Genomic DNA, 12,428 nt, shown 5'->3' with positions numbered 1-12,428 from the left:
TCACAAAGTGGCAGCCCAGAAACTAGATGTGGCCCACTGATATGTAATTTTCTTTGACCTATACAATGTTTGTTAACACTTGGAATCAACATGATTAAGCTGGGAAGTTTCACACATTTTCACATTTCTAGCTTCTCTTAAAAATATAAAAAGCCCTGGAAAATACAAAAAGTTCCTGGGTCAGAACCCCACGTGTCAGTAAGCAGCTGGAGCTGGGTTACTGATACCCCCTTTACATGTAGCATTTGGTCCCTATTTTGCCACAGTCTCCACCACTCTTCATTACCTGACACAAAACCCACTGCCCTCATATGTCTCACTTAGCTGGCCTCTGTAGGCATTTAACTTTGAGATCCCAATGTGTGGTAATGGTATTGGTTTAAGCAGAAGCTAGTTGGTGCCCAGACATTATAAATGCACTTGAGTAATAGATATGACTGAATTCGAATTCCTTTCCCCTTCCTTTAGGCATTCTTCTGCTAATCACATTCTCTTCCCAAAATGCTCAGCACCTTCTGATGAATGCTGGGCACCAAAATATTGTCCCTTCCTGCCACTGTAGTGTAACATAACCCCAGGTTAGCCTCCTTCCGCCAAGACTCTCATTCCATGATGTCTTGCTTCTTGCTCCCTAGCCCAAGCAGAGTGATCTTGCCAGCTGATTCAGGGAGATATCAGTGACATCGCTGTCACTTGAGTCAGATTTTGGCAAAGGAAAATGCAAGAGAAAGAATGTGATGAAACAATTAGTTGATTATTTGGGAAAGGATTTGGGACACTGGGGAAGTGAACAGAGTGGCCTGAGCAGGTGGAATGATCAGCCTGGAGAGCTCACTCTGGGGACAGAGTGAGAGGTAGGATGGAGGGACAGGCACCTGACATGGGGAGCCCACTAGCGAAGCTGTGGCTGAGCGTTTCTGGGCTCAGAGTGTAGTCCCATCTCTGCTCACTCAGTATGCAGCCACCTCTCTGGGCCTCAGTCTTCATCTGTGATCTCCTCATGACCTTAAAGCATTGGTCCTCTATTACTCACTGTGGTACCTAACACCCTCTACCTGCTGTTTTCATCATGAGGGTGCAGTGAGGACAGGATCCTGCTCCCTTTGGTCAGAATCTTCCAAAGATTAGCACTGTCAGCCATGCAAAGTAAGTACTATGTCATCATCCCCTGAAGAAAATAAGAAGGAAATCTGGGTCCAGATATTCCCAAATGATATGAATGTCTAAAATGCTGGGTTTGTGGCTATGTGCCAGTTGTAATTTGTGCACTTTGGTAGTAGCTTTTGTTGGATTTAGATGACTTTTTTTTTTTTATAAAATAAGCAGCATGGTAAAGTGGAGAAAGTGCTGGGATGGGGCTATTTCCAGCCTGTCTACTACTACGAAACACGCCCTTAAATGGGGTCTCTTTAGAGGAGATGGGCTGAAAAAGCCAAGGGTATTGAAAAGAAGAAATAAGCATGTACCTTGAAAGCCTAACTGGGCCTTTTTGCAACTCTGAGTTTCTGGGATTTCATAGCCACCATCTGACCAACAGCACCACTGAGAGAGCTGGTTTTTATCCATTAAGTAAAAGCATTACTTCTGTTACTCTTAGCTACACTTACTGCAATCAGCCTAAGTAATGTTAAAGACCAAGTCACCTTTATCTTACATAGATTTTAAACTTTTCGAAGCAGGCAGATACTATAACTTCACCTTTACTTGAATCTTCCCTTGAGCTTAATGTAGCTGACACTCAACAAAACACTCACAAATTGACTCATTGCTGTTCAATTCTTGAGTATATGTATCATGCACTTCCTATGTAACAAGCATTTTACTAAGCATTAAAGAGTTTTTTTAAAGAAAATGAATGAAGCATGGTGCCTTCCATCAAGGAGAGTCTATTCTGGTAGAGGGCTATTCCTGGGATTATATACACATACAGCAACAACTAAATCCATTTGATAAGCATTCTGAGGAAAAACTGTAAAAAGTACTATGGAAGCTGAAGCTGGGGATAGTAATGGAAAGCTCCTGGAGTAACTGATGCCAGAGCGAAGCCTTGGAAGATGAGTAATATAAGAAGCTCACCATCTTGCAGGGAAATATATATATGTGTGTGTGTGTGCGCGCATGTGTGTGTGCGCGCATGTGTGTGTATGTGTATGTGTGTGTGTGTTTAATTTTTCTGAGTGCATCACTGTCAGTGTGAATAGCCTCACTCCATGTTTAGCCCAGATCACCTGCAGAGATACCTGTTATTACTTCTTTTCATTTACTTGCCATTTTTTTCCTATTGTATAGTAGCCGCAACATTTAGATGGAGAGTTCCCTTGAATTCTCTTTTTTTAAAAAAGCAGTTAGACATCATGATCAAGAGTAATGGGGCTCTGTGCTCAAGTCCTTTATTTCGTTCCCGTTCATCTGTGGGTCAATAGGTAAGCCACATCCCCTGAGCCTCAACTGCTTCAAAGTACCCATCCTGATACCTTGCTGGACAGGCAAGTTGCTGGAAACAAGTTTTTCTTCAGCAATCGTTCAGGTGGCAAATGTTTTATTGAACATCTACACTGTGCCAGGCACTAGGTGAGGAATCAGGGTCCAATCAAACTCTCCAAACCACTGCTCAACACACTCTTCCTTTGACAAATGGGTTTTCAAAATAAGCATGCACATAATGTGCCTCCTTTGGCACATTTCCTAAGAGATTTCACTCTGAAAAGCAAGGCCAACCTCAGCCCTTAAAGTGCAGGCCAAATAAAAACTTGCTTGACTATCAAGATGATATTATCATCTCCCCTCCAGTTCCCACCAGACTTCTAGGAAATAGCCAGACAGCTCCTCCAACCAATGCAGTAGCCAAAATAATCCATTTCAAAGCTTCAACTGAGCATCTTAACTAAATAATTGTTTACCTGATTAGTATTCAGCATCCGCAGAAGGAGGCTGAAACCCACCCCTTTCAACCTTTCCTCTCTCCATCTCACTCTCTCTCTCCTTCCCGCCCTGTCTCCTTTCAGATATACATTCGAATCGCACCCCTTTCAGGGGCACAAAGACCAACTCAAATCTGATCGCAGCATCATCGATAAACTTATTCCCTCCCCACCGGGCACCTCCTAAGATATTTTTCACCATTTCTTTCATTCTTTGAAAATGATTTCTTTGTCACCAAGCCTGTGTGGCACTTCCCCTGCCTCTCCTCTTGACCCTGCACTGTAATCTGGACACTCCTGGAGCCAAGCCGTGGGAGAGGCAGCCATGCTCAGTCTCCCTGGATAAAGCCAGGGTTCCCTTGGCAACGGGACCGTGTGGACATTCGCAAAGGGGTTTCCCTCCACCCCCCAGGTCCTATTTCAACTCAAGAGCTCAGTCCTGTGTCTCTCATGGAGGCGTCTCTAACCAGGGTAGGAAAACAACAGTTCTGAATATCGGTAATGGTGTTTGGAGACCATTGTTTTGCATTCAACAGGCAGGAAAATGTGAGTTGAGTGGGCGAGTGAATTCGGGCGTGAGCTGCTGAGCATCCCCGGTCAGGCAGAGGGAAAGCTGGTTTCGTTTCTGTAAACAGGCAAGTGTTGATCCGGAGTAGTTTGGGTCTGTAATGTGTGTCTTTGTCTTTTGGGAGGTGGGAAAATGGGAGATGAAAGGAGAGAGGCTTCCAGAGGCAAGTTTTTACTTTATTGTCTTATTTTCTCTTTTATCTTTATCATTTTTATTTATAATAAAGGCAAGGAAACCAGGGATTACTTGTCTCCATGTTAATGCCAACTCTTGCTCATGATTGCTGACTGTGCATGCGCTCTCACTCTCTCCTGCATGGATTCTCTCCTTTCTCTCTCTCTCTCACACTTTTTATGGACTTTATTGTCATGACGATGGAGAAGTAAAATTTTTTTTTAAGTTGGAAGTGGACTTTTTTTTTTTTGTAAGAGGTCATCTCTGAAGAGCTGAGCCAGCGCTAGGCAGGACAGGGACTGATTGACACGTACTAACCCTGTGTGCTGTGTCGGTGGTATTGGAATCCCTGTTACTGACCCAGGTTGGTCCAGAAGACCTCAAATGTGCCTTTGGTTGATGGAAGAAATGCCTGTTATTGACTTGGTTAATACTAATCACAGGTTTCTACAATAATTCAGAAGGTTATTATTGAAGTCCTGGCTGAGGTCCTGGTAGGTAATACTAACAGGAGGAACTGATTCAGCGCCTTCACTTCCCCTTAGGAGTTTAGAGTAGGTGAGGACCTTACCAAAAAGCTTCTCAAGAATGAGCCTGCAGCTTAAGACCTTTGAAAAAAGCAGAGATAAGTGCAAGTAAGGCATGAAAGTAGGAGGCCAGAGAACTGCTCAGTTTTCCTTTCCTTGTCTCTCTTTTCCTTCCTTTCTTTCTTTTTCCTTCCTTCCTTATAAAATCACATCCAGAGTGAGGCCTAAGCATAACTACTTATGGAACCTCTGAGATCGGTACCTTGAAGTACTCGCTGAGTTTAAACTGGTTACTGCATTAACCTATTAACCAAGATGCCACTACACACACACACACACACACACACACAAACCGCAACAACAAAAAAACACTTATTCCTTTTACTGTGTATTCATAGTACACCCTTTGGAGATAGGAACTATACAGTTTCCAGTATTTTACCCCTGATTCTAACCAGTTAGGGGGTCAGGTGCATTTGGGGGGCTCCATTTATGGTTGTAGAATTGAATTGAATGGACAGTGTGGAGTATTATTACCATTTGTTCCATGAAGTGTAGAGCAAGGACTAGTCTTGTGGTCAGAAGACTTAGGCTCTAGACTCAGAGCTGGCACTAATTAGTGGCAGAACTTGGGCCATACTATTTCAGTTCTCTAACCCTCAGTTTCTTCATCCATCAAGTGAAAGAGTTTAAATGAAAACAGTGTTTTCCCAACAAAAGTAGTTATCTAAAGGCTTCATGCCACCCTCAAGCCTGGAGGATAGGAGGGTTTGGGAGAGGGAGACCAGTCTGGTCAAGAACAGCTGCTGTAAAGGGTAACATAGCACACGCAGGAAGACGTAGAGCAAGAAGTGGCTCAGAGACTGGAAGCTGGAAAATGCTGGACCTTAGAGGACTCCTCAGGTCCCTTGTAACTCTGACATTCAGAGTCATGAGACTAATCTCTCCCAGTTTGGTGCCACTTCTCCTGTATTAGGTACTTTTGAAGAATGACACAAAGCAGTACCGTTATTTGTTCCGATATGGGCCAGCAAGCTATCCTTTCTTCCATGAGACAAGGCTTCTCACTGCTGAGAGGTCTGAATCTCTGCCCTTGGAATATGCCAAGCAGCTGGTCCTAAGCCAGACACGCTCTGTCACTTCATTCCAATATAGTCTTCCATTTATTCAACAATCAACAGGTAATTACCGAAAGCCAAGAAGTTTCCTTTTTTCTGGATAGTGTGGTCAGGAAGGTTCTCTTTGAAGAGGTGACAGTTAAGCTGAGGCACCAGTTAAGTGAAGGAATGAGCCCTGCTTACACTGGGAGAATAGCATGGGCTCCAGGCTGAGCACCCCTGTAAGTATGAGTCTCTTGATTTGGGAGTCAGCTTGGCATGTCTTAAGGCAAAGCAAGGTGCCCGGGGCAGAAACAGAGTGAAGCAGAGGGGAGAGGTCAGAAGGTTGGAGTGAGATAGCGCAGATCACAGGGGACTTGTAGGTCATGATAGGGACCAATGGGAAGCCACTGGACAAATTTTTACATAGAAATAATTATATCTGATCACTCCAGCAACTGTGCAGAGAACAGTGTTTTAGAGACCCTACCTGTAAAGTGGTTAGTTACAGTGAAGGGCTTGGAAACTAAGCCGCCTATGTGGGAAGTCACATGGTGTCTGGGAAACTTGGATATGGTTGGATAGGCCTGGATTTGAATCTTGATCTTGAGGCTGACCTATTATGTAATTTGGGCAAGTTATTTAACTTCTCTGATCTCCATTTCCTCATCTCTCTCGCGCGCGCGCGCTCTCTCTTTTTTTTTTTTTTCTTTTTCCTTGAGATAGAGTCTCACTCTGTCGCCCAGGCTGGAGTGCAGTGGTGCAATCTTGGCTCACTGCAACCTCCACCTCCAGAGTTCAAGCAATTCTCATGTCTCAACTTCCCGAGTAGTTGGGACTACAGGCATGCACCAACACGTCAGGCTAATTTTTGTTGTTGTTGTATTCTTAGTAGAGACAGGGTTTCACCATGTTGGCCTGGCTGCTCTCGAACTCCTGGCCTCAAGTGGTCCACCCACCTTGGCCTCCCAAAATGCTGGGATTGCAGGTGTGAGCCACCACACCTGGCCTGTTTCCTCACCTCGTAAAGAGGGATCGCATTATCTACCTCAATGAGTTGTGAAGATGAAAGCAGAGAGATTACATATGTCATCTCAAAGCAGCTGCTTAAAATGATAGCATTGTTGTCCAAACTAATCCCATAACCTTTGCACTATGGGCCACAGATGAGCAAGACCACTGGAAATGTAAGGTGCATGGTGGGTTTCATATATTATCCTCTTTATACCTTGCTCCCTTTGGGAATGTGGGAGGTGGAAAAGGAAGAAGTAAGGTGACTTGTGCCAAGTCTTGCAGCTGGTTAAGTTCAGGGCTGTGTCTAGGGGCCAGGTTCTTTGTTCCTGCCTCATGTTCTTTCTTCTACGCTTAGAGTTAGCAAACTACAGCCCCATAGGCCAATCCTAGCTTGCCCTCTGTTTTTATAAATAATGTTTTATTTGAACACAGCCATGCTCATTCATTTATATACTATCTGTGGCTGTTTTCACACCAGGACAGCAGGGTTGAGTAGTTACAACAAAGACCATAGACCCGAAAAAGCCAAGATATTTACTTGCCAACACTTTACAGAAAAAGTTTGCCAGCCCCCCATCTACACCATTCTTCTCCCTTAATTGGCATGGCTTTATTGTATTTAGCTTAGATATTACCAAATAGGAAGGGCCGGCCTCTCTAGGTCTCCAAAACAGAGGGATTCAGAGCACTGTCCTGCTGGAATATTGCAGTGAGAGATCTCAGGCCACTGGGAGCCAACAGAAACACACTGGTCACCTGGTGGGGGACAGAAAAGGGAGGGGATGGCGACTCTGGGCATAGGTACCTGGGTAGAAAAGAAGGGAATCCCAAATACTTGCCCTTAGCTATTTCAGACCCCAGAGACAGCTATCTAAAACAGGTGAGGCGGAATGTAGAGGGCTCAGGATATGGGCAATGCAGCAGCTTCATCTGACGACCACATCTTGAATGTGCACTGCTGAGTGGGTCTCTCTGGGACACACCTATCAGGGATCAGCCAGACCTCAGGGCTGCTCATCACTTTATACCCCCGGATGACCATCATTAGCACACTGGGAAACAATGCTTGCTTATTCCCAGAGACCACAGTTCAAATGCATATGGGTCTTTCTGATGACTCCTCCTTCCTCTCTCTCTCAAGACTTTAGGAGTATGTGTGGACTATGGTTTCTTACCAGGGACTATTTCCCTGCCTGGCACTCAAGAAGCTCATAGCTTGGCTTCAAGTGTTTGGATTTCCAAGTTCCCACTGATGCACTTAAATAGGCTCTTGTACACAGACTCCACTGCCTTTAAACTTACTGATGCATTCAGTCTTGACAAGTGATTACTTACCTACCTCAAGGTTTTAATCTAGTGCTTGAGGATACATTTATAGGTGTAAATCTATAGGTCAGAAAGCAGTGGAGGCTTCACTTGATTGGATACGTGGAATCCGAACTTTAACTTTACCGGTACATGTTCCACTCCACTCCCGATTTCAGGCTTGTTGCCTTAAGCAGTGGAAACTGAGTTACACAGTTCTTCAACTCCAGGTAATATAAATATAGTGCCATGTATTTCTTGGCACTCATAACTTTCCAGCCAGCCTACATGGAGAACACCCCAGCTTTTAGGAATGCTAAATAATCCACCAGACCCATCTGCCATGGTGTTTCAGGCTCAGTAGGCTCCTCCCACTGATCTAATGAACAGATGTGCTAATTTTTCACTTGCTGGGAATGCTTCAGCCATTTGAACACCATGGACTCCGGGTTGGATCAGTCACCCAGTACCCTAACACTCTAGCTAATCCACAGACTGAGCAACTCCTCTCACATACACCCCAGTGGTTATCTTGCCTAATTCCTAGAAGTTGTTCAGTAACTGAGTTCAAGTGGCATGACAGTCCAGTTCCAACATGGGCTCATCCTCCCATCCCAAGACCTTTTTTAAAAAAAAGAAAAGGAGGAAGAAAAGCAATCTTAGCCTCCACAATGATTCCCTTCCATTTGCCTTCTTCCATCCTGGTGCTTAGATGAGGTTACAACCCTAGCAGAAATGAAATGAAATGAAACTATAAGAAAAGGTCAGCAAATCTAAAACACTGCTGCCTGTTATCAGTGCTAATAGCCTTCATTAAGCCACTGGGAGCTTGGACAAAGCAAGTGGAGCTAGATCAGCTTCTACTTTCTTGGAATGTACCATCAAAATAAGAAACTGCTGAAATGAATTGAGCAAGCAGATTCAAGGGGGTAAAGACAGACAACGACACAGCATGTGGAGAGGGAGGGAATGCTACAGAGGAGTCCATGCTAAAAATAAATGATTTTTTACAAGTGTGGTTAACTTTACTGAGGCTTAAAATTGCTAAACACCGCATGTATTTTCCCCCCTAAAATAAAAGCTTTGGGGAATTTTGATCTGCCTCATATAAAAAGCTACAGAAAAGGAAGGTATCTGTGAAAGCTTTTAAAATTACTACCATATTTCAAGTAGGATAATTATCAGGAATACTTGATGCCATCAGAAGTAAACCAATACAGAATTGCTTTATTTACAGCAATTTAGGCATTTGTGTTGCCCCATTAACAAGATTCCCTAGCATTCTTATGTATAGAAAATATTTACCACCATCTAGGAGTGGTCTAGGTCAAAAAAAAAAAAAAAAAAAAAGAAAAAGAAGAAAGAAGAAGAAGAAGAGGAGGAGGAGAAGGAGGAAGAAGAAATAGAAGAAGAAGAGAAAGAAATGGGCCAATTTTGTTGAATTCTGTCTAGCGTGAGAACTTTCCCTGTCTCCTGAATGAAAGTCATCATTCTGCATTTAATCAATATCGAGAAAATGATATTCCGTGTTAAGTGTGACATTTTGTTTTGTGTTTAGTTGGGATTGGAACCAGCTGATTGACTGAACAGGCTACAGTGCTGCCCTTATGAGTCAGCACTTGAGTCTGGAATGACCTAATTTCATAATTTAGGATTGGACATCTATCACACAGCCCCTGCCCTGTCTCTAATTCACCTTTTATTTCAGCATGTCACAGTTAGCCTGAGCAGATAGTACTTCTGTGAGTTCTGAACATTTCTTCAGCAACTCTGAAATAAATATGAGATTTAGAACATTATCTTTGTCCAACCAGCATATATTTCCCCAGATATAATTTTGTTCCCGTTTTATAAGATGTTGACAAGTAATAACTGCTAAGTGTTTTTATGTGATGTGATTAAAGCTAGTAGTGCCTGAGAGTGTCCGTTGGAGACACACTCTAACTTCTACCCTCCCACTTTCCAAGACACACGCATTAATAACACTTTAGCACCAGTAGTTACTGTTTTTCTTGAACATCGTCAGTCTTGCAGTCTGATTAAATGCTTTTGCATTTGGGGTTTGGGTTGTGTTTTTGTTCGTTAGACAGAAAGCTGGAGGAGCAGAGAGAAATGGGGCACGGTCAACCTTCCTGCATGTTGTTAGAGCAGGGATAGTAATGGAAATAGCATCTTAAAATTATAGGATATAACCAAAGGGGCGGGGGCAGGGGATAGGAGTAATTAGAGGATTTGACCAGAGGTGGGAGCAGGGCAGGAGGGCAGGGCAGAGAGATGGGAAGGGTGGGCCATCTGGTGTTAATCTCCTGCTGTGTGTTTGCAGGGCAAAATAGTCAGGGTACTTTGTCAAGGTACAGTCTGCTTTTGCAGACACAGATGGAGCAAAAGGGAGATTAATACATGTGGTTCTAACCACCTTTCATATCTTTACAGCTAAACATTATTTATAGAAATCAATTAGTCCTCTGTCTCTGCAATTTTATTATGAGGCTCTGTCCAAGTTTCTGGCAAGCTCTTTAAGAGGATGATTGATGGTAAACTTTCAGAATGAATAAAAAATGAACCCTCCCCTAGGAATTGGTGTGGTGGAGAGAAAGGTAAATGATAAAAATTACAAACTCTGCAAGTTTCTAGGAAATTAATGTAGGATCAGTGTGGTCCTTGTTACACAGTTTTTCCTTATAGCTAGCTTTCTTTTCTCTTTCTCTTCCTTTCTTTCTTTTTTTCTTTTTCTTTTTTTTTTCTTTTTCTTTATTTTCCACAACATTCAGCAGTCTGTTTGCTATGGAAACTTTAGAAGAGCTTGATGCCTACAACCGAACTTGTGGGAAAGTAAAGGTTTATTCATTTGCCAAGCTAGTAAATGCCACTTTGATTACTGATGCTCATAAGAGATAAAGAGTTCCAGGAAAAAAAAAATGGAACAGAGCTCTCATGTTTTGTCTTATGGAAACTTTTATAAGAGATGGGAGCTGCCAATTGCTTCCATTAAATTAGTCTAGGAGCCAAGTAATGATAAGTATGAAATCCCTTTGTAATGAATCCTGTGGAAGATGCCTATTGATTTATTCTGAAATTCCAGTCTTGGTAGAGACTGCTGCCAAAGCTCACACCCTCCAGGCTCAGAAATGAAACAGTTATGATACCTTAGAGGTGAAGAAGGAATGATCAAATAAATCAAAGTTCTAAACCCAGGACAAGACAGGAGAGAGTGGCACATAGTGTTCAGGTTCTAATGCTATTGAACCTTAGGGTATGACGTTGTTCTGTTAACTATTTTGAAAAAACAAGAGGGTTCTTTTGGCCTCTAATACTTGAGATGGTGGTGATGCCAAAGATCAAATAGGATTAGAGGAGTTTTGTATGCCACTTTAAGAACTATAAAGGTTGCTGGGGAGTTTCCTAGTCTCATTCAATCTCAGTTTTCTCCTCTGTAAAATAAAGATTATGATGGTATCCACCTCAGTGGTTTGCTGTAAGTATTAAATGCATTAAATTGCTTAGCATAGTATAAACACAACAAATTCCGTCGTGGTAGTATCAATAGGGTTAACAGGATTCAGAATAACTTTTCTCATTTTCGTAAGGTTTGGCATTTACTACAGAACTTGTTCCTATTTACTAATTGAGAAATGTATCTGAAGGGGTCCTAGTAACTGCCTTCAGGAAAGATAATCATTATTTCCATTTTGTATCCCGCTCTGTATTACTTTGATATGAAACTTATACACAGTAAGTGCTCAATAATTACTTCCTGATTTAAAAATTCTAGATTTAAAGGAAATTTGCTTGAGCTGCTGATACAAACTTATACAGGCTGTATATAATGCAATGTGTTAATCTGTGAAATAACTAATTTCTAAATTTCCGTAATTCCCCACATTACACAGAACATCCTTTGACATCTAGTTTGATGAAATCAGCTAACATAATGTATGACACATATGTGCTTAATAAACATTTATTGAATGATGAATTATTGCATAAACCCTGTAGAGGAGAATAAAAGAGAACTAGGCAAGGAAAAGTTTTTAAATTAAAAAAATTAACTTTTCTCTTAGATTTCAGTCAAAAAAAAATTCATGAATTGAATTAGAAATATAATTGCTTACAAGCCATAGAAAATGTGTTTTCCTAACTTAAAAGAAAATAATTTGTAGAAGATATGGAACAGTTCTCGGAGTCTATAGGAATGTTGGACAACCGTGCTTGCCAAAATGCAGGATGCAGGCAGCAACACAGATGTGAGAGCAGAAGCTTTACCAGCTTCACTGGTAAGTTTCTATTGTTATTTTCATCCTAGTTCCACTTCAAAGTCAAAGTCCCAGGAAAGTCACTTGGGTCACATGTCCACCCCATCCCCAAGTGTAGTCAGGGCAGGGGGTCTTATTTAGTGTCTCACCAAGAGTACATAAAACTAAGGAGAGGTAGTTCTCCCCTACCTAAAAGAAGTCAGGGTTCTGTAACCAAATTTAAAATGTCCACATTATAAACTTAATAATAGCTATACATAATAGGTATGCATCTACGTTTATTTGCTTAGGGCTGCCTCACAAACTACCACAGATTGAGTGGCTTCAGCAACTGAAACTTATTGTCTCTCAGTTCTGGAGGCTGGAAGCCCAAGATCAAGGTGTCAACAAGGTTGGTTTCTTCTGAGGACTATGAGGGAAGGGTCTGTTTTAAGCTTTTCTTTTGGCTTATAGATGGCCATCTTGTCGTTGAGCCTTCGTGTGGTCCTTCTTCTGTACATATCTGTCCACATTTCTCCTTGTTATAAGGACACAGTCATATTTGAGTAGGGTCCACTTCAATGACTTTG

The 12,428-nt window shown here is 42.2% G+C and overlaps 1 protein-coding gene across 1 annotated transcript in view; it reads left to right on the top strand.

Moving 5' to 3' along the window:
• Positions 1 to 3,342: 3,342 nt before the first annotated feature.
• ANKFN1 (ankyrin-repeat and fibronectin type III domain containing 1) overlaps positions 3,343 to 12,428 on the top strand; it is a 330,330-nt gene continuing 321,244 nt past the window's right edge. Inside the window, exon 1 of the mRNA XM_011979240.1 lies at positions 3,343 to 3,392. Within this exon, the coding sequence (XP_011834630.1) occupies positions 3,372 to 3,392 (21 nt within the window). The 5' untranslated portion in view covers positions 3,343 to 3,371. The remainder of the gene's footprint in view (positions 3,393 to 12,428) is intronic.

Source organism: Mandrillus leucophaeus, unplaced genomic scaffold, assembly GCF_000951045.1.
Source record: "Mandrillus leucophaeus isolate KB7577 unplaced genomic scaffold, Mleu.le_1.0 Scaffold20, whole genome shotgun sequence".
NCBI lineage: Eukaryota > Metazoa > Chordata > Mammalia > Primates > Cercopithecidae > Mandrillus > Mandrillus leucophaeus.
The sequence above is the reverse complement of the archived record's forward strand: the minus strand, read 5'-3'. Positions and strand labels throughout refer to the sequence as shown.